The 27,761-nt window shown below is 40.3% G+C and overlaps 1 protein-coding gene across 1 annotated transcript; it reads right to left on the reverse strand.

The window, feature by feature from the left end:
- Positions 1-1,826: 1,826 nt before the first annotated feature.
- Positions 1,827-21,017, reverse strand: wnt9a (wingless-type MMTV integration site family, member 9A). Its single transcript, XM_034138208.1, has 4 exons — positions 20,881-21,017; positions 8,585-8,844; positions 8,124-8,386; positions 1,827-6,162 (listed from the first exon to the last, which is right to left on the reverse strand). The coding sequence occupies exons 1-4, from the start codon at positions 20,970-20,972 to the stop codon at positions 5,578-5,580; spliced, it is 1,200 nt and encodes a 399-aa protein (XP_033994099.1). The 5' UTR covers positions 20,973-21,017; the 3' UTR covers positions 1,827-5,577.
- Between the last annotated feature and the right edge of the window lie 6,744 nt (positions 21,018-27,761).

Consider the following 27,761-nt stretch of genomic DNA (forward strand, 5'->3'; position numbering starts at 1 on the left):
AAAGTTAGGTTGATCCTGCATGAAACTGTGAAAATCCAAGAACGTCTGGATCAGGTTCCCATAAACACTTAACCTCAACAATGACGTCTGATTACATAGAAGGCAGGCGTTTTTTGCTGCAGTCACTATCAAAAAATGAGCCGCAGATCTTTTCCCAGCCAGTTCACGGATTTAAACAGGAGGCTTTCTGGTCATTTCCCATCATAATTGCTGCTGTAGCAAAGGGGAAAACCCCTAAATGGCCGTGTTTCTTTTATGGTTTTGTGCCTGTTTTTGCCTGTAGAATATGTATGAATAATATCAAGTACACAAAGTGTTTTAATTTGTTCAATTTAATTGAAGCTTTGGACAAAACAACCTCAACTCAAGTTTAACTAACTTGCTTTTCCAGGAGCTTTCGACTTCATCACTTTAAGGTCAATATCAATTGAAAGAATAGGGGATTTTGAATGACAACTTATCAAACTTAAGCCTGTGATACAATCTAAAACTCCATAATGAGTCAGAAAGTGGACCTTCAGTTATCTTCTAGTGTAATAATGTAAATCTGTTTAGTAAAGTCTGTGAGTTGTTGTCAGCATACCGTCTATGTTTGCAGAAATGTGGTGTATAATATGATTTAAGGGTTGTATATATTTCATATCATTAATCAGAATCTGCAAAGTAACTAAAATACATTTAGTGGAGTAAAAATACCAGGTTAACCTCTGAATTGTAGTGGAGTAGAACAAAGTAGTACATGCTGCTGTAACAAAAACATTTCCCAACTTGGGATCAATAAAGTATATAATCTTATCTTATCTTAAGATGATCGATGGCTATGTGCCATATTTGCAAAATTTGCCTCTGAACCTTGACAAGTGCATGTTTCAGGCTTATCAATTAACAACAGGAGGGGTCACAGACAGAAGACCAGCTGTTAAATAAAACTCTTATGACCTTAGCTGTCATGTGGGTATATTAATGCTGCCCATTATGGACACAAGCAATTTTCACCCATTTATTAATTATGGTTTTAAATTTGATAACACCAATGTGTTTCGTATCCCCTGTACACAGTTTAACACTGGCAACTTCTAATTATGGGAAATACGAAAACGTCTTTTAAAACTACAATTCCCAGTAGAGACGTGCCATAGAACATGTTGCGAAACACAATAAACCCTAATCACAGGGTTTGTAAAGGAAAGCGGATGTTGTAGTCCCAAACGATAGCTGAGGATTCTGGGTAGTGTAGTGTCTTCGGAAACTCTGTAGTGTCTAAACTCCGAAAAAACTATTTGTTTCTCCGAATGGAAGGTTAAAAACACAAAAGCATTGCACACAATTTAAACCAATCAATATTGTGTAATTAACAAGGATAAACTGATGTTTTTTAGTGGATGAGTAATGCAGATATCACTGTGTAATCATTTGACAGTGAGGGGAATATTTCCGGTTTTATTATGAAAACTTCTAGACCGGAAATACTGTTTTCACCCCGTGAGGGTTGACGCCAACTTTACATGGAACGCTGCGTAAAGACGTAGTACATGTTCGTTCTCCTGGCGAAACCTCAAATCATCTTCGTAATATCTATCAAACTATAGATCCTACACATCCACTGGACGTATATTCTAAAAGTACAATATACACTTCTCGCTAGAAATCTAATCAAAAAGCATGTTGTTTCTTACACGACCACTAGAGGTGCTACACTTTAAAACGTGACTATGGGTCGTAATAAGCTGCTGAACAATCGACCTATTTGGTCGTTTTTTGTAGGAGGACAGGCTGAAAACGAAATGCCTCCAAAGCACTACAAATGAATGAAACCACACATGAAATAATTTAAAAATTCATTTATTATTTCAGATTTTTTTCGCCTTTGTTATACAAAGATGTTAAATAACTTAAATACATTCTTACCAGTCATTTGTGATCTGTTTATACCTACAAGCTATACACATGAGGTAGAGGAAAAATAATTTAGGGTTCCCATAAGACATGAATAAGTGAACATGGATGAAGCTTTGCTGGTGTAGTATCATCACAAAGAGCAATACATGGTTGATGTGTTTTACAAGCACAGTACAAATCCTAACAAAGAGTACGTGTAGATGCAAAGTGATCCAAAGGTTGTAGGAACTAGTCCACGACGATACAATCATGAGTTTATAATGCATTGTATGGTGATGGCCGACATTACAAAGTACTTTCACAAAAATAGTTGATTATACAAACAGATTTAATCCTATAAAAAAGATATTGTTGATGACTGTGATTGTGTTTGAATACTCTCAAAACTGTGTCATGATCGTGCACATGAATAAAAGACGGCTAAAGTGAGTTTATTTCTAAGTTTGTTAGGATTTGTTAGTGCTTAGATAACAGCGAATGATGAGATATGAAATGCAATATGTTCAAAGTATACACTGCTTCTCAAAGCCTCAACCCCAAAATTAGGAACAAACACCCAAAGGAAAAACAGAGTAAAAAATACAAGATATAAAATCAATTTAGACTTTGACGTTATTTACACTAAACACATGCTCATAATATATTTAAAAATAATTTATCTTTTTTTTTTTTTCTACAAAACAGAATTTTGTACATGATCCATTGACGACTCAACAGTGCAGAGTTTTGGATTTGAGAATATGGATGACTGCCCAACTGGCTGCTGCATCATGCTCCTTTTTTTTGGGCGAAATGTTTTGGGCCTATGTACAATCTATAAACAAACAAAAATGCACTCAGTGTGCATTTGGTATTCCTGTCATGCCTGTTTTGAATCCGCTCGATAGTGGAGAACCTCAGTGTGTTTAGGCGAAGGAGTGTGGACAACGCACACACCGAATGCTGTGGGAAGCAGGCATTTGTGCTTCAGGTCTCAGCATAGCTATTATGGTTTCCATGTAGCGTGCAAAGTTCTATGTATATGTTTTGACCAGTCTTTATTTGGCATGCCTCCTCATATCAAAATGCTTGGAATTCATCTCCTCCGAACAAATATTCCATGCAAGGCTTTCTTCATAAAGCATGTCAAGGACTGTGCTTTAATTTCTTAAAAATTCTGGTAATCATTTTTAAAGACTTAACCATCTCTTAAAGGTAAAAGCTACTTGTAAGTGTTTGTCGTGGTGCTGCATCGTTGATTACAATCTGTAATCGTCTTGTTAGAGCAGCTGTGTGTTTTTCCACAAAAGTCTCACCCTAACGTTTCTTAATGCTACCAATTTCAGTTTCAGTTGCTTGTGAGAGTTGAACATGTGCCTCACTTTTGTCATTATACCACAGGAGAAGAAACCGTTACTATTTACAATTTAAAGAAAAGAGAAAAAAATCTGCACTGCGCTGTATCCATAAATACAGATCTTAAAATACTTTAAAGGGCTTTGGGGCTTCAGTGCGTAAATGGCGCTATAATACAAAGCTGGGTCCCTCACTCAGTAGTTAATTCACACCAAGGCATATCTTATAGTATATAACGTAATGTTCTCAGAAGTGCTGAGAATACAATGAAATGTTATTGTCTGCATTGTTTGTGTGTTCAGAAACATTTCTCATGTAATTAAACCTTTGATAGTATGGTAAAGCAATAGTTTTGACATTTTGGAAAATAAGCTATTCTGCATTTTAGCTGAGAGTTAGATGAGAAGATCAATACTACTGTCACATATGTCAAGCCAATATGAAACTACCACCAGCAGCCAGTTAGCTAATTTTAGCTTAAAGACTGACAACAGGGAGAAAAAGCTAGCCTGGCTCTGTGTGCAGGTAACAAAATCTACCAAACAGCATTTCTAAAGTTCACTGATTACAATGTTATGTATTGTGCTTCCAGATGTAATGCTGAATTAAGCTAACCAGCTAGCTGTGTCCTTAAGCATGAGACCAGTATCAATCACTAACTCTCAGCAAGAAAGTAAATAGGAGTATTTCCCAATTGTCAAACTATTGACCTAAATTGTCACTGTAGTTGCATGGCAGGGTTCAGTATGCTGCATTGTGTCAACCGTGTCACTTTGTGCCAAGCAACAATATAAAAAAACATATCAAGTTGTATTTATTAAGAACTTTACTCACTTCAGAGAAAAGATTGCTGATTTGCAAAACCCCAATGTTTGCATTTAGGCATTAATTGGCTGAACATTACACAAATATAAGTCATATAGAAAATATATTTATATAAACAATGAGACTTATTTATCTTCACTTGAGCAACCCTGCAGAGACGTCAAGTTAGATTTATGTCTCAGTTGCCCCTCATTGTTTAGACCGATGCAGCTCCCACTGGACGTGCTGCAGATCTACGTGTTGAATATGGCTCAATCAAATCACGGCAAGAGGACAGAAGGTTGTGACATGGTAGGGGGCTACAATCCTCCAGTTTTCCGCAGTTTTCTTTACAACTTCAAAGAATAAAACGTTAAATAAAACAAATGGATTTAAGCTCCGCACAGCTCAACAATTTCTGATGTGAGTCACACGCGGACCGTTTGCTGGTCCCCTGTTGCATTGGCTATAATAATATAATAAGGCCACTGTCATCTCCAACTTGGAAATTATATGTTTTTGGAATAATTCTTTCCTATTTTATCACAATAGTTTTAGTGGTCTAAGTTATTCCCTGAACATTGGTTCGCTCAAGGCCGAGAATAGCCTAAACTGACTAGTTTAGTTATTTTCTGTTAATGCATTTACTGACATCTTCATATTATATTACGACAAAAATTATTTTTTCTCCTGTGAAGAAGTAGTCCAAAAGGATCTATAAATTATCCACAGCGAAGGACAAAGTGTGCTGCTTTCCAAAGGGCCTTGTCAACATGAATCAAGAAGAAGAACGAGCGAGAACACACAAACAACATAACATTTGTGTGGTTAGTGGTTTGTTTTAACATAGTTAGATAAGTGGCTTGTATAATATCATTACAATATAACTGCATTTATGTACATACATATGCAAACACACAATGTGTGTGAGTGTAAATATGTGCGTGTAGAGTAAATCTTACACCCTGTCTTTTTTTTTTTTTTAGCAGTCTCTGAATATGGTTTCTATTGCCATAAAAGTCGTCATTCGAACCCCCCTCCCACCTCAACATCTATCACATGCTCACGTACAAACACACACATGTAAAGATTGACAAACAGACACACACACACATTTCATCTTTGGGCAAAACCCCAGAAACCAGTCTGTTGGGGTTACTGTCCTTGTGTTGGATCCTCATTTACTGGATGCTAATCTCTGTTTTCTTGTGAAAAGATGCAATTGGATTTTAGGAAATAAAAAGCTTTTCTCTTCAAGGCAAGCCGTGATATAAAAAAAAAAGCTTGAGATGTTGACCCAGTTGTCTGAGAAGGTAATTTTGATCTGCAAAGCCCCGACATGGGGCTAAAGGACCTCTGTAACCAAACCCACAGAAATCCCTCAAAGTGCTAATTGCTTCTCCATCGGCTTGCTCCTTTTTTGTTAGCAGGACATTGTTCCGACAGTGTGAGCAAAACCTTGTTTGAGAACAAATCAGCCACTCCTTTTCAACACCACCATCTTCACTTGCTGATCATAGGGGCTGACAGGTCACGGGTTTACCCTTTGCAGGTATAGACCTCTTCTCTCTGCGTGCACTGCTTGCATTCGACATAGCAGCACCAGCGCACCTGGCACTGGCAAGGCCGAGTCACCTCCTTACTTTCAGTGTTATGGCCTCGACCGCAGCAGATAGCGTCGCAGTTATTGTCTTTGTAGCACGTACGGGCCGCTGTGCCCGATGAGTACTTGCTGGGTCTACAAAAACTGGGCGAGTCCTCGATGTGGAGCAAGGTCATCGTGCGAGGGATCTGATCGTTCGGGCCAGGCAGAGGTGGAGGTGGAGGTGGAGGCGGCGGCTGTTGTTGCTGCTGCGGCTGCTCCTGCTGCTGCTGCTGCTGCTGCTGCTGCTGCTGCTGCTGCTGCTGCTGCTGCTGCTGCTGCTGTTGCTGTCTCCGGCCTGTGGCTATCTCTCCCTCCCCTGTGGCCTCATTGGTGGAGCTGCCGACCTTACTGGTGTTCTCGTAGAGCAGCTTCAGGTTCGCGCCAATCTCGTGGAAGGGCAGCAGCTGCCTCCAGCAGGTCCGGACGGTGCAGGAGCCGGAGACACCGTGGCATTTGCAAGTGATGTTTCCCTTGGTTATCTGGTTCAGAAACAATGAAATATTGTTAACGGGCATGAAACATTAAAGCATGCTATGTCATTTAATGAGCCTTTGTTTGGTAAGCAGAATTTAAAAGAGCCAAATTACCCAAAGATGCTGACAATTAGACTGCCGTGGTTTGGGGGTAATGTCAAGACACCATGGAAAATGATTACTATCAATATTACATTCACTGCTCTGTTTGATATCATGTTCAGACGGGAAAGCAAAGGCTTCACATATTGCATGTGAACAATTATTATTATAATTCAAAAGGAGAACAATGTTACACTTTGTCTTAGCCTCCATATCAAAGAGCCAAAGAATAATACCTTGTGGGAAGCTGGATTTTTGTTAACATAACTGACATTTTGATCCAAGTCAATAATAGTAATCAGGATAAGTGATGGGAGGATTTTATGAGAAACACTCTCAAGTAGAGAACCAATTCGGACAGCCATGGAAAAGAGTTGATAAACCAAATCTTCTAGTGTTGTAATTATATAATAAACTAGGGTCAGTTAAAAATAAAAATAATAGTAGAAAAAGTCCTCTCAATATAAAATTGTACATAATTGCAAGTGAAACATGGGCATTTCGAGCAAAAGTGACCACAAGCACGTTACTTTAACACAACTTGACCTCTTTGTGGTCAGCCAAAGTTCCCTTCAGCATCAACCACAGAGTAAAAGCAGTGTGTGTGCGAAAATCAATGACAATAACACATTGTCTTAGCAGTTTGGATAGCATCTACAGTTCTTTTTCTCAGACTGTGAAAGAGATTGGGAACAGGAAGCGCATATTCATCACACCAGCAGGTCAAGAAAAATTTGATAGGTCAGCTTTTTAATGTCGGGGGGGATGCAGAGGCTAGCACATTCCAGCTCCGTCCTCCGTTTGGGAATTCATCCCGAACGACTGTGGTGTACCTCACTACATGTGCAAATCACCACGAAAAAAAGGAGCAAAAACAACGTTGTAAATCTTTTATCACAAATGAAATCTCCTCAGAGAGGGATTTTGGAGTGCCGAGCAGAAAAGGAAGAGCCTGCTTTGGCTTTGAGGAGAGTTTTGTATCTGCTAACATTTGGGAAGTGTGCCTCTGCTATAACTCATTTTGAAACCAAAATGAAAATGGCTACAATATGAGAAAAAGCAACAGATTCCAGACCTTAAGTTTGCTTTGGCATGACAAACTAAAACCATTCACGACTTTTTTATTTTACTATTAAAAACACTTCCAAGATGAAAATATTTGCATATTTGCTTATCACCAACAATTTAAGAATTTTGCCAAAGCACAAATGTGAGTCACTTACACTCTGTAATCTAGGAGGGAAACCAAATATTGACCAACTAGCACTTTGAGTATTCACCAATATTAAAATGGCAATTAGTCTAATCAGTTTATCTTTTTTCCAAGTTTCTAGGAGATACATTTAACTTGACTGATTTTTCTGTATTACATTATCACAGTTTTCCCACCATTAAACTGATTTGTGTGAGTTTGTTTGAATACTATCTGTGACTCCAAATAAACTCTGATCCCATTCAAACTGTTTTCCTTGTGTCCTGGTTTGCCTCATGGGTATGGTATATTACATTTCAGATTATGACTTTAATAAAAGGCAAAAAAGGAGTACTGTTGGTGAACATCTGTTAAAAAACGTATTGTGTAATTTTGTATTGTTTCCTTTGAATGTTAACTCCCTTAAACACAGTTTTGGGAATCACAAAAGATAGGAAGAACAGTCAAAATCAATGAAGCAGAAGCTAAGATATATTGGGACCTTTCATGAGTTCAATGAGTGACCACTTTCAGATAAAACTTAGACATTTTACTCATTGATGATACAAAAACTGTCTCTTAAAGAGATGTCACTTAAATCATTTTCTCTTTTTAAGTAAGCCTCCTCCAGAGCCACATAAGACATTATACCACTGCTAAATCACCAGCTTACCTTAATGCCCACATTTGTGTTGTGCATGTCCACACGTGCGCGCAGGTCCTTATTGGAGCGTTTGCCCAGGAAGTCCCTAACAAACTTGTTTGCATATTTTATGTTGTCTCCGCAGCCTCCCCATTGCCAAGCCTTGCGGTTCTCCAGGTCCGGGGCCTCGTCACACGTGCAGCGCTCCATGCGTCCTGCGCTGCAAGCTTTAGCCATCGCATGGGTTAGTCCGGCCGAGGAGATGGCGTACAAGAAGGCTGTCTCTTTAAATCCTGGAAAAGACACATTGCACATTAACAAATGAGAGGCAGGAAAAAAAGAAAAGATTCTAGTGCAACTTCTGTTTTTACATTTTAAGCACAGGAGTGTAAAATACAAAGACACTTCAGTTGTTTTTCTAGTTGTGCAATATTTGTGAGAGACAAAGTTTGTTTTACAAGTTCAAAAAGAGAAGGAAAGGGCATATATACCTCTCTTCAGTATGTTGGCTCGGTGGCGTCCCTCTAAGGGGCAGTTCCACCTCTCAAAGCGAAATTGATAATGGCATTCTTGGGCGCTCATGGTGATGGCCTCTCTCAGGGTCTCTGCCACGCCCGGGTCTCGTCTGCACATCCTGCGCTGCTTCTTCTCCAGTTTGAGCCGGTCGCACAGCTTGTAGTGGGCCCTGCCCACGTTCTCCTCTGGTAGAGAGTTCAGTGGCAGGTTAGAAAACGGTTCATTACCTGTCAACCTGGAGGGAAAGATCACAGAGGCACTCAGTTAACACTGCACAGAGAGGGGGTGGATTCATCTTGATAAAAGGATGCTGACCTTCCTGGATAAACAATAAGAGTTGCAAAGATTTACTACATAAACAGCTGGGGCATATAATACTCAGAAGTTTGGTTAATGTTCAAATGATTTCCGCTGTTCAGTGGTTAATGTTCAGGGGAAATCAGCATTTGCTCGAGATTGAGATCAACCTCCAGCACAGGCGTGTCTGTGGATAGAGCAAATTCTCCAAAGAGGTGGATGAGTTCTTACTTTTCATAAGAAGTTCCTGACACTGTTTTGTCCCCGTTTTAGACCTCACACAGTAATGAAGTCAAAGACTAGCAGCTCACTACCTAATGTGTTGAGAATTTAGGATTGAGATTATACATTTTATACGTAAGAAAGCATTCAGTTTATGTGGGGACATGTTCTAAACAATGGCACGCGGTGAACGTGACAGTCATACCACAAGCATGTGAAACAGTAGCCAGCGAATACTTGGTTTAATATTTATATCGTGTCCTAAGGGGGGGGGATGTCACTCACAGCAGTGTTGTATAGATTTAAACATGATCACACAGCAGGATTTACACTCTCATTATAGAAGCCCCATAACAAAAGCGCAGTATTCAGGACCTTAAAGCTGCGATCCATTTGAAATATAACAAGCAGGAGATTCAGTTCTAAACACGGTATGGAGAACATGTGGTAGACTTGCTAGACTCCTTTCGTCAGTTTATTTAAGGGAAGCGTATATAAAACACACAAAGCGAGAACTGCCACATAGCTGGCAAAACCGACGACCAACGTTCTGAGGTTGTGATGGGGAGAGCAGAGCATTACTTTCATAAACACACACAGGGGACATGACTGTCAGCCTGTGACCATTTTGGTCACACCATCTGACAGGATTGGCACCGTAGTTGTTCATTATGTGGAATTTCTGGCCTCCTTAACACCCTTAAAGTGAAACTGAAGAATAAATGGATTTACAGAACTCACAAAAGCACACGACATCTAGCCAATGTGCCTTTGCAGACAGACACTAAAAGGACACTTTTGTGTATGGATGGACACATTATCTAATGCTGAACTAATACAACATGAAGGACTTCTACTTTTTCCTTTTGCTGTATAATAAAGTGTTCCATTTTTATCTTTTTAAAAAGAAAAATAATAATCGAAGCACCCAATTTTACAAGTGTCTCTACAGATACATTTCACAGATGAAAGAAATGATAAAGCCAATAAAATAAATTGTTTAAATCCTTTTGTGCATGTAAAAAGGGTGAAACAACCAAATAAAAAGCAACAGTAAACAGGAAATCTGCCTCATGGTTGGATTGAGCAACCATTGTGAAAGAAAATGTGTTTGTGCAGAGCACCTGCTGGATGTCCACACCAGTTTAGTTAATGGAGCAGAACTGTTGATAAGTGATCTACATTACTTACATTTTTGACTTCATTATTGTTTTTCTGAGAGGATTCTGACACCACTCATATTCACTTCAGCCTCTAGCAGAAGGTCACAGGAGATCTTCAACAAGAGAACGTTTTAATAACTCCAACAACTGACTGAAATGTTTCCCCTCGAGACAATACAAATGGACTTAATAGTTCACATATGTTATATGATATTGTCTTTAAGATACACTCACGGCCTGGTTAAAAATCCAAGCAGTCAAATCAAGAAGGATCAGGATTTGCTTTCAGATTGGGTCAAATGGTTTCCTTTTTACAAAGTGTGTTTGCCTTTCCTTTACTTGTCTGACAGCTATGAATTTTCAAATGGAAACCTGGCAAGCTGCGTCTTGACAGAGATTGCTCTCCCAACACACTTAGAGAGTTAAAAAAATGTATGGTTTGAGGCGTACAGAGCGTAGCGTACCCAATGCACGAAATTGTCTCGCTGTGAATATCATTTTCCTCTTATGTGTCTGATGCTTTGTTAAAATCCACGTTGCCAACAATGCCAAGAAAACATATTCAAAGGGCCAAAAGAAACAGTTCCAGCTGACCCGGTATGTTACATATGACTGACAACCGTTCCACAACAAGCACGTTCTATGGCAAGCAAGCAGTCAGGGATTGAATGATGGCGCCACGTGGAGTACCTGCCCAAGTTCATTTCAAACACCAGTGGGAAATTAAAAACCATGTGAATTTCTAGAAATATTGTAAATTCACACCAGGAGCCAGTGTGCTATTACACGTCTGCAACTTGAAAAAAACAATTGACACGTGTATTAAACTTAGCAAATAGATCCAACCAACAAATGGTGTTCCTATTTACTCAATACCACCAGCATGATGTGCACATTCCTTGGTAAGGCATGCATAGTAACTCATATCAGCGTCAGATCTTCCAAAAGCACAAACGCCTGCCAAAACAAGAGACCATTAGAGTGACAGGCCTTAACTCTCTGTGTGACGTCCGCCTGTTAAAGACAAGAAGATGGTCTGAGAGGAGCTGGAGGGAGGCCAAAGAAGACATGACACCGATCTCAGTGCTACCGTGTTTGCGGCTTGCATATTTCTAGCTAGTTGCAAAGACAGCCTGGAGGCAAAGCATGGAGGGAAGAGATTTGAGAGCGGAGAAACACTACATATGTATCTCCAGAGAATAAACTACTGGCCATGACTCGCTTTTGTGCAATCAAATAGTATCACAGATGTACACTGATTTCATTGTTTCTGTCTATATAATATCTTATTCTGGATGCCATGTTTTGATGTTCAGAAGATTAATAGCAGAGTTCACGTCAATCATTCCTCTTGAATTCAACATTAATGGAAATTAAAGATCATATTTTCCATGTCCCCTGCTGTCACACAAAAGGCCACACATTCCAATATGGTGATCTGCAGAAAAAAATGAAATATCTTCTCTGCTGTTTGCTGAAAAATGAACTCATTCAACTCACTGAGAGGAAAAGACAATTGGAAAACAGCACAGGGGCTGAATCTCAAATCATTACAAATCTGAACTTGAAATCTTCGGTCAAAAGGAAATAATTTGTGTCATGAGAGACTTTAGAGATTTATTATTTCCGTACTCCACCAGACAAGCCTACATTTTCCTTGATTACGACATTAATTTGTGAGTTTTCCCATCACGATGAGTACTTTTAAGAGAAAAAGTGGAAAGACAAACGTCATCTTTAACAACTCTCTTTTAAATATAGGGTACCGCTTTCTAATTATGGATAATTTATTGTTACAAATGGCTACAATAAGGGTTAATCAATTATTTACTATAGATTTCCATGAATTGACTCATTGTGGGTTATTAAATGTCAGAAAAACAGTAAAGGAGCTCCTGGCAACGTCTTAAATAAGGTGGTTCTGTCCAAACATTTGACCCATTTCAAAAGATTTATATAGGCACAATCAGAGCGTTATTGCTCAAAATATAAAATACCAAATAGAAAACGTAATTTATCCCGGCCTGGCAATGCTAAATTTGTCTGATAATTAATATATAAAAAATTATCTACTACCAAGATCTAAGGCAGGGATTGGTTGCATCTTATAAACCCTTTTAAGAAGCGTGCAATAATAGAAGCAACACAAACATAGCCATAAGTGACTTACATGCTATCACTGCCACACTGAATTAAAAAGTAAAATCATGTAACTCTGTGTTTTCACATCATGGACCATTTTCTGTAGGTGTTTTTGTTTGACGTGTTGTTTAAGGTGTTGGCACAGCAACACCAATTACACGTGGAATACAACACCAACATATAAAAGTCATTATTATCCTATGTGAGGTCGGATTCTTGCTGATGTTTGCTCAGCTTTGCCTTTTCCCATTTACACACTTGCCTCTACACACTCCTCACAGACAACACTGACCCACTCTCACGTAGCGCCTCCTCCACTGTCTTTCACTTAGTAACACCGGCGTTTGTTTATTCCTTTCTCTCTCCCTTTCAGCACCTCCCATTGCCCGTGACATTTACTTTATATACATTTTCCAATGCAGTGGGTTGAGGGAAAACAGCTCGTTTCACACCGTGGAGCCTCAGAGTCGATCCCTCGAGGAAATCATTGACTAGCGCTAAAGTTCGCCATCAGCACTACCTCTCCGGCTTTACATTACAGGCCTGCAGTGACCCCCAGCTAGTAAATCTGCTCGTTCTTCTCTGGTTTGGTATGTAAGTTATGTATGTATGTTATGTATGTTAAGATGGTGTAATAGTACCTATAACATACTATCTCTTACGTTTGCTTGTTAAGGCCTAAATGCTGGTCTGCTATGTGTACAGGGTACAAACACACATGACTTTGTGCGCTGCTGTTATCCATTTACTCACACAAACATAAACAATATAAAAGGCAGCTCAGTCCATGTGGTATAGATTAATCTCAGGAGGATAAAGCAATCCACACAGCACTAACTTTACAAGTGTACGATCACTGACATACTGTGTAGAGCAAACATTTTGAAAATAATACGCCAAGTTACCAAAGCAAACATTTTTCTGGCAGATTGCTATTTTTCAGATTTTGAAATAAGAAAACAGAAAAGAGTTTTTGGCGATTGTCAACCAGTGTCTGTTTATTATCTTCACTCTACAGTTGCTGGCTTCATTTGTGTATATAGTTACAATATAGACATGTGTGTGCATGCATGCATGTGCACTTGCATATAGGCACTTACTACCTTAAGTCAACACCCACAGGAGTCAGTCGTGGCTGAACGCGCCCAGGCAGAAAAGCACAAAAGCCACAGCTTCTCCATCAGCCTGAACTTGCAGGTTGTGTGGTCTGGTGTCTCCTAGATCACAACTTACCCCCCTCCTCCTTCTCCTTCTTTTTCCCTCGTCTCCAAACTTTCCCTTTTCCCACTGGTCAATTACTCTAAACGAATGCCAATCATTCTGTCCAGCTGTTGGCTCAAAACAAAGCCTCCTGTAGACAAAACCACCGCTGTCTGGGACGTAACCTGCACAAGACAATGACAGACATGAACATGTGTCCTGGAACAGTTCAGCTGTCATGAAGACAAACTACCGTGCTCACCTGAGATTACTCTGTACATATCTTTAAAAATCAAACATTTTGTTTTTGTAGGAAATTAAACCCGCCAGTGCAGATCTCCTTTTTTCTCTTTTACAATTTACTCCTGCCTTCACAGTGTTTAAAATGCTCTTTTTTGGTAGAAAAAAGTGTCTGCTTTTCTCAGAAATGTTGGATGAACTTCAGACCACCCTGCCCAAGTCCCATCTGGTGTATCACAGCGCAGGCTATGCCAGAGGTTGTAGGAATGTGAGTGTGTGTGGTGTTTTCCCTCTGGCCCACTCTAACTATAGCTGACAATGTGCTCCACAGCTTAAACTTGAATAATTGAAGAAACCATGAATCAGTGTCAAATGACTCTCCGGTACATGAAGTTTCCAGGCTATTGTCCACCTCCAAGACGTTTATAAGACACAAAATCCTGCACAGGACTCATATAATTTCTCCCCAACAGCTAAAGTGACACCGTTAGTTGCCCAAGTCTTTAAAAACAGAAATAGGGGAAAGAGTAAATGGTTATGTATGAGGCTAAGATAAGATTAGTCACTGGTTGAAAGCACTGGGTGTTGTGACTACTCCTAACAAGCTGTGGCTGACACAGTACAGTAACATGACAAAACGACTTTGAAAACAAAGTGGTACTGGCCTGGGACTTAGTAAGTCATTATTAGTTGAGTAATGAGCCTTTCTGCGTAGTGGGGATGCAACATCTAGAAGCACAGCTATTCACAGTGTGAGGGGGGAAAGTCCACTATCTTGAATGACTTCACAGGATATGACCAAATGTTATATCATCTGCTGTCCCTTCTGGTCATTTACAACCCACATAAGTTGTGTCAGACTACTCCCACTAATTGACTGATTGGGTAGAGTTCCTGCTCAACTCTCTTGATATTTTAAATGTGAATGACGATGCATTGGGCTTATTTTCTTTTAAGTCAATGTATTCTCAGTTAGCTTTTCCTCCCAAAAAGTTGCACCACTCTAAAATATTTTTATTTCAATTCATAAAAAAGGGGAAAAGTTACTGTTGAGCCTAATTTTTAATCCGCAGCTGTTAATGCGAGCGCTGGTAGCTGAGCAGTAGGACTACGGGACTTGGGTTTGGGAATGGGAGTGTGGGGCATGGTAAGAGGTTTAACTGCTATGTGAGAACTCAAGGCTTCTAAGGTCAGCAGCTCAGTTATAGTCACTGTGTGACTGGCACAGATTGGGCGTGCAGCAGTGTCCGCATGACTCCCCTGTTCTAGCCTACACCATGGCACAGAGCAGCCCTGTACCAGCGCACCGACGCACCAAACACGTTCAGGCACACATACTGTACTTAGCTCTCACCGGTTCGCACATGCAGACACAAGACCCAGACTATGGTAATTTGGCGAGAGACTGTTAGTTTGACTACGAACTGTTAAGCAGACAATTGAAAGTGTTCAATGGAAATATCAGGTTTGTTAATTCCTTATGCACTGGGCTAAAGGCACTCCTTGAATAAACCGAGCGTGCAAAGTCAAACCGCAAAATCCAAAACAAAACACTTGGTGTTTTGAATCACTTATGCCTCAGTAAATACAGTGGCTGAGTTCATTAGCGGTTATTTACTCTTACTACTGAAAGATTAGTTGTTTCCTACAAGACCTACAGAACCCAAATGCAAAACAAAAGTGCAACATGTCATTGTTTTGAATCTGAATTATTCAAGCTCAAACACTGACAGTAATTTGCAAGCCAAAGACGGAAATTGATGTTAATTTGACTCATCTTACAAATATTCCCCAGTAGCATGCGTTTCTGTGCATGTACACACAGCTCATTTATCGCCTGGAGTGAAAGAGTTTTAATCTTTACAACTGACTGATGAGTTAAGCTGCAGCAACCATTTCATGCAAATGGGGCCATTTTCACCGTGTAGCAAAAGTACTGCACATTACAGTCAGTGTTCATCTGACTACGTCCATTCTCAAACTAGTTCTCAGGCTGTATGAATAAATATGCCTTTTGGGACAAACCTTAGTCTATTCAATTACACCCATTTGGCAAACATTGAATGCAGTACCTGAGTATCTGAGTGCACGTCAGGTCAGGCTTCTATATCATTGTGTTTATGTAAGATGAACGTCCTGATAAAAGTGCAGTAAAATTCTAAACATGCGGTTTTGAACAGGTATGGTCAACTTCCTTTCATCCTTTATGAAATTATGAATCTTTGAAAACTGGAATGTGAGATTAAAAACAAAGATTCAATGTTGGCTGTAGAAAGTTTGAAACTGTGAAAGTTGACATAGAAAAATGCACGGATATTTTATAAGGCTAAAGCCTTAAGTAAGGGTTGTCAATCTACTAATCTTGGCACATGTGAAGCGCCATGTCTCTCCTATCCCCACAAACCAAGCAGAGAAAACGCCTGTGGTCAAGGATGGAAAACACAGGACATAGCGGTTACGCTAACTAGCATCATCCCATCAATGCCTGACCACTAAAAGTATCTTGAGTCTATATTAGTTTTCCTGTTTTGCAAATTGCCCATGTCTACAGCTCCATCTGTAAAAATCATCATGCGTTACCAACAACACTTCAACAGGAGTTTCCCTACCATATCTTCTGACTATCCACCAATGACGTGCGCAGCTGCCTGGTGGGAAAGCCCTTTAAAATCAAAAATATCTCGGCTGTGGTTTTCTCATGCATGCTGATGACACCAAAACTGTTGTTTTTAGGATGTGAGCAAGCCAAGCACAATTTAAAAGCCTTACCAAACCAAGAAATATTCAAAATATTCAGAAGAACCATGGTATTATACAATATGAGCCCCATAACAACCCACTACAGGCCCCACTGAAACCTCCATAACAAGATGTGTACCACTGCAATTTTTGGAATCAACAGTAAGGCTGTGCATTAGTTAGGAGAAGAAGTAATATAGAGAGGGGAATTTCTGCTTCTTAAGCTGAATTTCAAACACACTTTGCACATGTCATGCAGGTTGACCACATCTAAGCGTACATCAACTTTTTCTCTTCCTGAATTATTTTTACACAGACTTGGCTGCCTTTACATTTGATGTTTTCTTATTTAATTTCCCACTCTCCTACTGTTACACAAAAAGGTTACAAAGTGCTGATTAAGGCCCATCCTGCACTCTCAGAAGGTGCTGCACCACCATGTGGCATCCACAGGCATAGCAGGCCTCTCAAGAGGGATGTTATAGAGCAGAACACTGAAAGCAAAGCATGGCTTAGCTCAAATCCAGATGTATCAAACAAAAATATAAAGAAAACAAAGCTCTCTCTTTTCAGAGGCCATGCGGTCTGTTATCTAAGCCTCCAGGTTTGCGTGATCTCACCACGCTACATGGTCACAGCGCTAGAGCTGAGAGAATCCTATCTTCTTGGCTCACAGTAAAGTGATACCCTTTGAGGTGTGGCTGTAGCCACAGGATATCCTATGAAGTTGGGAAATCCCTCTATCAACGGGGCTCCCCGCCCTTGCTGCACGTCAGGGCTAATCAGTCCTTAAGGCCTGGTAATGAGACGCCCGCCACCACTGTCTGCCAGGCATCGCCAGTCTGAGCCCACACTAACTCTGCTGCTCCTAATGAGTGGTAATCACCCAGCAGCTCCCCACAAACCACTGTAGTGATGCCGGCACGCACATGAGGCAGGCAACCAGAAGACAGGAGGGGAGAGAGAGGAGGGAACCGAATGAAATGTTTACATGGAGTCCCTTAAAAAACAACTTCAAACAACTTGAAGAAATATGGCTCCTTTAAACTTTAAAACGCACTTCTGTTTGATACACATCAGGAATTAATTCAGCACTGTGATAAAAAACCTTGTACAGCTGCAAACTGCAAAATCACTCCTCAGTAAATGTACACACATCCCATTTGTTACCATGTTGTTTTTGGCATACTGCCTGACTTAATGGAGCGCTGAAAACAATAAGACCATCTGAAAGAGCATCAGCTCTCTTTCAGGAACAAACTGATGATAGGAGGGTTTAAGAATATTACAGTTATTAAACAGCAAGTAGGAGCAACACTATATTTGCTTCTTCCGGTGGTTGCGGTGCCTCTTATATTGGTAAATCAGAGAGGCAGTTGCATGACTGTGGGCAACCTTCCTGTATATGTCGCACATGAACTAAATAAAAACAAACTCTTGACTAAGTGTTAGGACTCGCATTCAGCACAGTTTACAAGACCACAGAATGACATGCCTTTACCAAAACTCAAATGTAAACCAACACAGTTGTCTCAGAGAGCCCTTTGAGCCCAGAAGGGTCAACTGAGAAAACAAATGACTTCCTTCTCTGACAGATTACACAATATCTCATCAAGGTGCTGTAACCTATTAAGTCAAGTAACGAAAGTTAAGCCAGGATCTCTGATTCAAACTCTAATGATAACGGATTTAGCAGAACCAGCACCTGCCACAACAGGCTGAGGGAAAGAAAATGAGTGCTCACATTCTTGTGGCAAAGGATGACAATTTAAGCGGGTGCTTGACTACGCCAGGAATCCCACCCCACCCTCGACTGCGCAGACTATGGGCAGGAGAGATTGTGTTTATGTTACACTTACGCTCCACCGCACTCTGGAAATTGGGTATGCAACATTGACCCTCTATTTTGAGTAAATCAGTACTCAAGAGGCCCTAGGATGCCTCACGCTCATGGAATATTTATTTGAACAGGTTTGTGTTTGTGTGTCCCAAAGTCGAGCAGGACTTTGCCGGAGTGTCACTGGTGTCGGGTTTCTGGGAAATTGGCCAGTGGGCAGTCACATTTTGTATCTGTGTCACCTGTGCAGGCTCTTTCAGTATGTTTCATGTTCCTCAGCTGCAGGGCTAAATCATTCACTGACACTCATTCATATTCCCTCCTCAGCGAGCCGTGGAATAATAAATCTGGAGTATCGTAATACCACATGTCTCGCTGCACTACACAGGCCACAGCAAGAGAACAGACTGACAGAGAGAATTGAAAACAAGTGCTAACTGAATAAGTAAATATGCATTACCATTAGGACCATTAAGGCGGATGTAAGTGCCAATTTGGCACGTCGACCTTAATACACACTGCCTGCCAAGGGTGACACTGCTACAGGGAGGGAGACAGAAACAGAGAGGAGGGTTACATTTGTCCTTCTAATGCAACTTTGGAGCGGAAACCGAAGACAGAGACAGAGAAAGTACTTGGTATGTGCGTTAGCATTACAGATGATGACGTTTTACTGAGAAGGGCTGTGATATTTCCACCATACGAGCTATTACAGGTGCTGTACAGCATGTTTACATCACCCAGATATGTGCCAAGACCTCAGTGCAACACCCAAGAGAACAACATTTACTCAGACGCGCTAGAAACTGTGTCACAACCACAACAATCTGGTTAATTCAGACAGGTATCTAGAAGAAAAAACAAGAATTCCCAACATTGTTGTTCTTTTCATATTTTTTTAACTTTACAGAGTCTTACCCGAAATCAGGAAAGCCTATACAGCCCGTAGGAGTTAAGGTCAACAGGTCTAACACACAAGTCTAACGGGCCCTTAGGGTACACTTCCTGTGCTCTCTTGCAGATTCACAACATTTCCCAGATCAACTAACACTCCTGGATCCAGCACAACACCCATACCTATCATAAATTTGACTCTGCTGGAAAGGCTTCGATTGTCATCACTGCACAGTCCCAGCAATTTGTCTCTGAGCACGTCTGCACTGTTTTCATCCAAGGGTAGCAGTAACAACACCCATCAACACGGATATTTGTAGATACTACGGAAAAGCACCAAGATCTTGCCTGGGTTTTTAGTTTGACCTGCCACCTTAGTACATTTTGTTCTGTCAGTTTTTAAAGATTTGGTGTCTTTTGGGGGATTGTGGGATGAAGACAGGTGAAACATGGCTGCTCTCACACCTGACAACATCCTGACCTCATTTGAACGACCTTTGCTTCCCTGCAGGGTAATGGTCATATTTAACTAAAACAGTAAAAAGAAAACTAAAAGTGCAAGTTCATGGGAGCAGGCAAACAGGAGTTCAGTGCATTAGTAGGCACTCTGAAGTGGAGGTCATAGTGGGCTACACCTAAAATTCAAGGCGTTTCCTGAGAATGACTTACTTTGAAATATACACCCCTGTGTTCTTCCTAAATTAAACATTATTGTGAATATGACATGATTTATGAAACCCTTAATTTGTTGGTTTCATTTCCTAACACGTGTTCCAAGTGCGTTTTAAAGCTGATGGAGGCAGCAGAAGAGAGAAAAAAGCCTGCCAGAATTGGGTGATGTTTATGCTGGATGGGGGAATTTTTCTGTGCAAGCTGAGCAGACGTTTCGGCCACCAGTTCAGTCAGATTGCTTTATTGTTACCAGCTGTGGAGTCTGAGGCATATACACTCACCTTTCACTCCGCGGTTGTTTTCAGAGTCGACTAAGGATATGATTTTACAAGTGTTTCAGCAAAAATAATCACTCGACCACTACCTGCCATTCAACGCGCCAGGGGTTACATTACACTGGGCGCTGGCTCAATTGTCACGGAGAGAATGGGGTGAGCTCTCCTCGGCCAACATTACGCCGAGGCTGCGTATAGCTACCTGTTATAGATGCTGTGTTAATGGGCTTTCTAAGATACTCTCTGACCCTGCTTGTCACACAAAAATGTAATTGTCAGCAGCTCCAGTGCGGCCAAATCATGTGCTGACAACCTGCTGGAGCCACCAGCTGCGAGGCCGCTGAGGGCTGCGCAACCGCGGCCAAATGACACCTCGCTGACCCGCTGATATTAATGCAATCAAAACAACTTTTAAAACAAATCAAAGTTGGTTAGGCATGTTTTTAGTTGCAGAATCTCTCAAGAAACCTCAATGAACTGTTTCAGCGGGGTTTAAAGTTAAAGATATAAAGTTGTTACCTGCTTTTAGGAACCAATCAAATCAATGAAAGCAGCATCATGGACATACTATAGTGTCTGTTAGTCCTTACCCAAAATAAGCTGCGGTTGGTCCAGGCAAGTTGAGAAGATACACTATGACTGTGAACGATAACCATCCCAGGAGTAGGTGTCCATCCAGCATTTTGCTGCGGCTCCAGGGCAGATCATTTCGTTTCTCCTGAGTAGCTGTGTAAAATCCCTTCTTGAACGTTCAACACTTCTTATACAGAGAGGAGCTGCGCTGCGCTCCTCCCATCAGCAGAGGAAAGAGAGAGAGGGGGAGAGAGAGAGTAATATGGCAATACATACAGAGTTGAGCTGATTCACAATTCACTCTCAGGTTTCAGAGAGATAAATCTTCCCAGTTGCCTTCATTTATGATTGGCACTACAGTGGGCGTTTTAAACACCATATCGTCAGTGTTTGTGCAGACTGAGGTCAGTATGAGCTGGCCTGTATATGATCAAATACTTGTTTACCATCAATCAGTGACAGTTTATTTCCAGTATAGCAAACCTTGAATTTGTATAATCCAGCAGATGCAGGATAACAGCCCCATATGGAAGTGTATGAAGTCCAACACTAAATAAGATGTTGTAGCTGGACTTTTTTTAAATAGTTTATTTTGTGCAGCAATGTAAAGTAACTAAGTTTACTATATTTACTCCATTATTGTACTTAAGCTACAGATCAGACACTGGAACAAGTTTAACACATGTGGACCTTATTTCGAAATTGTTAACTGTTGTTCCCAAGGTCGAGAATTTAGTTTCAAATGTGAGTTATGAGATATTTAGTAGTATACTGAGTGAGCTATTTCAACATTATACTTTATTCTTGAATTTGCAAACTTTCTGAGACAAATATTGTACTTTTGGTTCCACTACATGTTTCTGAAAACTGGAGTTACTTTACAGATTTTCACATATGATTGTAAAATATGCCCTATAAATCATCATGCCTGTGTTGATTTTGTCTGTCAAAAAAGCATTGTATATTGCAGAAAAGGCTCCATGTTTAGTCGATTTTTGGTTAAAGATTGTCTGTTGAAGTTAAATATCAGTCTGGTCTTGCCTTTTGGAAGGCACAGTGATCACTTCTCCTAAACCATGAGTTCATCTGCAGTTCACGGTGAAGAAAGCTAATTTATCCGCAACTATAACTGTAGGCCATTTCGCAACCGTTGAAGTAACCTTTAATCACTTTGAAAAATATCATATTGAGCACCATAAATCAATTAGCAAACAATCAATCACTCAGGCAAAGTAATCTGAACCCTTTGGCAGGTCTGCTCTTGAAAGTATTTACTCTTCCTACGCATTTGATTGCATAAGATTTGGAGATTACCAAAACATGAAGTTATTGTCACAGAAAATATTCTCTAACATGCAAACATTTTACTCAGTCAAAAAAGTTGCATAGTTGTAAAATGCAATTGAGTATGTTTGCAAAACATAGACATAGGTGGTTGAATGTCAGTTATTCACAGTAACATTTTACTTAAAGTGACAGCAGGTTACAGGTTTATTCTTAAGCACGACAGCCATAATAAGCGAGGAGCGGTATTACAGATGTGTTGACTAAGTTGACCTCTTGATTTGTGAATAATATCTACTGACTGTTTGCCAGCTGAGAATATCTTTAGTCAGGGACAACCACACTTAACTCCTGTATAAACACCTATCAGTGGCTCAGCTATCACCTGACATCTTTTGTGTCCGCACACACCTTGATTTTTGGCACGTAAATAGAGAGAGAGGTATCTGAACTTGGGAAGGGTCCAGGTTTTCACAGCTACACCTGGGGAGCACTGCTGCCAGGATTCAGGATGAAGTCTATTCATTCCCAATCTCAAACCATATACTGCCCGTTTATCGCAAACACACAGCCACAGATGGGCCAAGTGGCTTCCCAGAGCCAAGTTTCTACTTACTGTGTGGGTAAACAAAATGGCACTTCAAAATAGAGATTAAAGTGAGCAAGCTTGATCATTTACAGTTGCGTTCTTCACATGATACTGGATCTCTTGTGATCGCTGAACCGTGAACAGATCACCAATTATTCAGTTTTTGCGTGGTGTGTTATTATCTGAGTATGAGTTAACAGGAAATGCGGACTACCTGCAATGTTGATTTTAAAGCAAAAAATCTACATTATGCGAAATTCGCCATTGAGTATAAACCTTCAGACAGCAGCCACTTAGCTTAGCAAAGAGATTGGAAAGTGTTGAAAACAGCTAGCTCTGTCAAATTGTAACAAAATCCACCTACAAGCCCTAACGTTTATCACTTATCGACACATAATTTCTAATTGTTTTAATCCATACAAATCCAACATGTAAAATTCTAATTTAGGATTTAGTCTGGGGGTTGTACATGGGACTTTTTCATGGGCGGTGTGCACTGCCACTTTGAAGTCTTGAGTCACAGTTTTTTTGTAACTATAGTAAAGCAAATATTTCTGCCGTTGGACAGAGCCACACTTAATGTTTCACCCTATTTCCAGTCTTTATGCTAAGCTAAGCTAGCCAGCTGCTGATTTCTAAAGGTGCTGCGAGATATGTACTTATATAACATGGTTAGGCTGTAGGCTATAAGTCTTTGCTATTTGGATGCATGATTTAACTTTAAACTCATGCTCAATATCATTCACACAATTCACACAGGTGAGCACATGAAAGCTCAGGAATGCACTTTTTTTTACATTATAAGCTTGTCAGTCATTCCTAAAGGGCAGTAATTCAAAAGCCTATAGGCCCCCAGTAAGGACTGTGCTTCTTAATAACACCTGGTTTTAAGGAGATCAGCGGGAGGGTTTGTCAGTACATGACAAGAATGGACACTAATCCTAAGCAATACCCACTGGTCCTGCATGTCTCTTGAGTGGGATAATTGATTCCCACACCCTTCTTAAAACACACTCACCCCCTCTTCTCAGACCCGGCAACCGAGAAAACAGAGCTTGTTTCATTCTGGTGTCGAGGGAACATGGCAATGAGGACAAAAGCGTGTGTTTAAAAAAAAAGAACTTGGGCTCCTATGAGGGTTGAACTGAGGACTGTCATAAGTGTTGTAGGTGGTAGCATACATTTGTTTGGTAATGGACACTAATCTCTTTAGGCTGCCGGGATATTTTCCTCCCGCTGGTAGATATAGTCCGTTACCCTGCTCTACCATTTTTCCTGTCTCTCATAATCTATCTCCAAGTTAACATGCATATATAAATGTGCAAAATGCATTTTAGATAATAGCCTATATTACAGATCCTTCTGAAAATAGTCGTATCAGATGTCCATGAGAAAGTCACCCTTAAGTAACGGTGTAGAAGAAGTCAACTTGGTTTCAGCTCTAAGTGTGACTAGAATACTCAGTTCAGATTTCAGTGTTAGCCTGCAGTGTTACATTTCTTTTGCAATTACAATGAGGTTCCTCCGGGAATTGAGGTTAGTTTCTGCATCGGCTATTCAAATTAGATGGAATGTGCTGGGACGTTGATGGAGTTTGAGGTATTTCCTTTCAAATATCTCAGAAAAGAAAAACTCCTTAAATGCATTCAAAACATTTCAATGTAGCCTACAGTAAATATGCTTATAACACACAGCAGGGCATATGTTGCATGACCATATTAAAAGGATTTAGAAAAATCCAGAAAGATGTAGGTAAAGATTATAATGCAAGGCAGATGGTATTTTGTAGAAATAATTTGTATTAAAGTGCAAAGATTCCCCTCCCTCTCCTCAGAGTCTTATGTATTAGCCTTGGTCTGACCTTGTCTTGATATCACATCCCTGGAGAGGAATGTAAATCGTATCCGTCCAATCCCAACCCAGTTACCACCAAACTCCTTGTTCTCACCACCCCTACTCCGCTGCAGGGCCACATGATCTTTTCCATGTACCAGACATAATTTGTGGCTTAGGTTTGGAGGCTGACGGTGCGTCTGCGCCACTCTGCTGTTTCAGGCGTCGGGCGCACCATGTGCAGCCGTTCTCAGGATTCAGGAAAAGTCCGTCCTCAGGGTCTGGAGAGGTTGCTGTTGTTTTTTGAAAACTTGGTGAATGAGCTGTCATCCTCCTGTGTTGGTTTGATCGCATCCCTAAGAGAAAACAGATCAGATATTGCTAATGAACACATGTATTGAGAGTCAGGAGCAAATCACAATTCTCAACCAAAAAATTAAATTAAATTACTAGGAAAAAAAACATTAAAAGGTGTCCTCAACGACTAAGATTACTGAATAACTAACTCTAGGATTCACCTTCTGTGCAGGTCCAAAACAGAAGCTGGATTTCGTAGAAGAAGCACCTTGCTATCAAAAAAACACCTAGTGAAACGTAAGCCTGGTGCTTCATTTGTGGCATGTAACCTATGGTCCATGCACATTTTCTAGTGACGTGTTATGACACACTTGAGCCAAATTGTATGTGAGCATGTGGCGGCTTGTCCATTCTTGAAAGTGTTTAAGTAGGCACATCTAAGCTGCTGCTGCTGTTGTGTTACCGTGGGAGGGACTATGAAATACCTTTAATACAAGGTGAAATGGTTGGTTGTATTAAAGATGATCTTCCAAAATCAATCACTTACCTTTAGTTTGGTGTGACATGCCATTAAAGAAAATGGTCTGTCCAAAAACATCTTTGGTTTATTTTATTACCATTTTCATCCTGTTGGCAGTTAAAGCTATGATCATTCAAGCATCACATTTCCTCCCTTGCAAACAATGAAATTAATATCTGCCTTTAATATCAAACCACAGTCTGCTGGGTTTTTATTGCCAAAGCCGCATGATAAAATCCACTCTTTGGTTTCCCAGCAACCTGTGAAACACTTTGCTTGAATGATGTTTACAGAATCGCAATTTTTCTATTTGCTCTTGAACAAGCAAGACCATTCATCCAGGTTTACCTCGACTCGCTGGAGAAAGCATCTACAATGACACAACGCAGTCTCAACAGTAAAAGTAGTGACATGTTAAGAGTTGGAGCCAGGAAAGTACAGGTGGCTGTGCGAAGACAGACGATATGGTAGACGTACAGTGAATGGGTCGTGCTCTTGACCAGCAGGTGGTGTTGATGGAACGGTATGATCTGCTTTACTTAGCATTAATGAAACAAGACAGAGTCCAGCAGAGCAGCTGCATTCTGTACAGCCTCCCTCTCAGCTGATTGCGACCTCGGCTGACCCTGAGGAAAGTGTCATTGTGGAGAAAGAGCAGAGAAGAAGAGACTGAAAAAAGGTGGAGATTCAAGGCCTTACACTCTCACTCTTTCTCTCTTTCAACAGTTGATAGAAAACACTGCATCCCGATGTGACATACAGGGCTGTTCCTGTAATGAAAGCTGCGCTGTCTCTTCTTGTTTTCTGGCCTATGAAAGCTTCATCCCTCTTGCTTGATTTGTGACCTCAGCTCTAACACAACTATTCTAGTCCCCTCTGAGGAAAAACCTTTTGACCGAAGGCTCCCACAACAGTTGAAGACTTCAGTTACAGACAAAATGAGACTTAACAGGCTACATGTGTTGACATATTTTAGGCCTTTAGGTGCATCTATGTGCTTCTCTTGGCCTCAGATATTGTTTGTGACTACTTTAAATTAAAGGATATAAACCAAACCTGACCTATAAGAACTTTAAATCCCCAACTACACTCATGGAGTACCACAAGGATCAGTGCTCGGACCTTTATCATTATCTTTCTACATAGTGCATCTGTATGTCAAATACATTAAAATTTCATTTTTTTTTTTTGGTTCTGTTTATTTCAATTAAACGCTGAAGAATCTGCACTTGGTATCGAAATTAAGCTAATTTTGATCATCATTAATCTTTTTTTTGCAAAGCACTTTGAACATTTGTTAAATCCAAACTATGTGAGTGTAGCTCTCTATATCTATAAGTATGAATTATCTTGTTTTTTTAATGGTGAAGAAGAGTGTTATCCAACATGTCCGTCTAAAATCTCAATTGGGATGAGAAGTAGTGACTGTTAAAGAAACATATAGGGCAAAATGACGTATGTAGGTGTGCCCAAAAGCTACTAATCCGACCTCAGTGACAACAAAGACCGTTTACATTCAGATTTAGAAGTTGTGTCCCATGATTTGTCTTATCAGAAACCTTTTTACACCCTGTATTACCAAGAGGTGCGAGCAAGGGAGAGGACGTCAACGCCTGTGGTAATGCCCATCCTGCAGATAAAGTCGAAGCAGAGGCAGACCCTTTGCTTTGTTCCCATGTCTGGAGACTAACGGAGGATTACGAGGGAAAGTGATAAGTTGTTTCCAGGTGTGAGCTCGTGGGGTGTGTCACAACTTATTGAGGCCCAGCTCTCCTCCCTTTTCCGTTGGAAGGGTTGTAACTCAAACAGAGACCTGGTAGTCTGCTTTTTGTCATATTTCTCTTCTGAACATCTCAGTTTTTTAAGATCTACAGAATTAAAACTGCATTAACCAAACAACAAAGTAGATTGGATTGGATAGTACATTCTGAGACATATTCACTCACCTGTTTTTTTCATCTTTGCTTTAACTACAAAGCATCAACAACTGTAAAACTGACTTTTCTGCAGGTCCCATATATTCGAGAACAGAACCTCAAAAGTCTGCCTTAATATGAGATGATTGTGTTTGTATTTTTTTTATTCTATTATTATGTATTTAATTTGTATTGGATTTTAACTTGACAGGAGCCATATAAATAGACTTGCTTTTGCCTTTAAGAGTTGTGAATATGTATACATTTTTTTTCCATTATAAAGTTCAGAGGGACAATAATAATTCCATTACAATGCTGACATCTAGTGGTGCCATCTCTTTTGTACACAACAAAGATCTTAAGTTGTTATGTTCAGTATGTTGCATCCTATTACAACCCTTGAATGCACCAATGAGCATTAACAGCTTCATTGCATATTAAGGAAAATATTCATGGAAA

Source organism: Trematomus bernacchii, unplaced genomic scaffold (genome assembly GCF_902827165.1).
Source record: "Trematomus bernacchii unplaced genomic scaffold, fTreBer1.1, whole genome shotgun sequence".
NCBI lineage: Eukaryota > Metazoa > Chordata > Actinopteri > Perciformes > Nototheniidae > Trematomus > Trematomus bernacchii.

Bases quoted from the DNA above. Each gene is read 5' to 3' on its own strand.
- wnt9a (XM_034138208.1), bottom strand. From the start codon at position 20,972: ATGCTGGATGGACACCTACTCCTGGGATGGTTATCGTTCACAGTCATA. The intron at 8,387-8,584 runs GTATATATGCCC...TGTCTTTTCCAG, and splicing joins AGCCAACATACTGAAGAGAG to GATTTAAAGAGACAGCCTTC. The intron at 6,163-8,123 runs GTAAGCTGGTGA...TTTCTGAACCAG, and splicing joins ACACAAATGTGGGCATTAAG to ATAACCAAGGGAAACATCAC.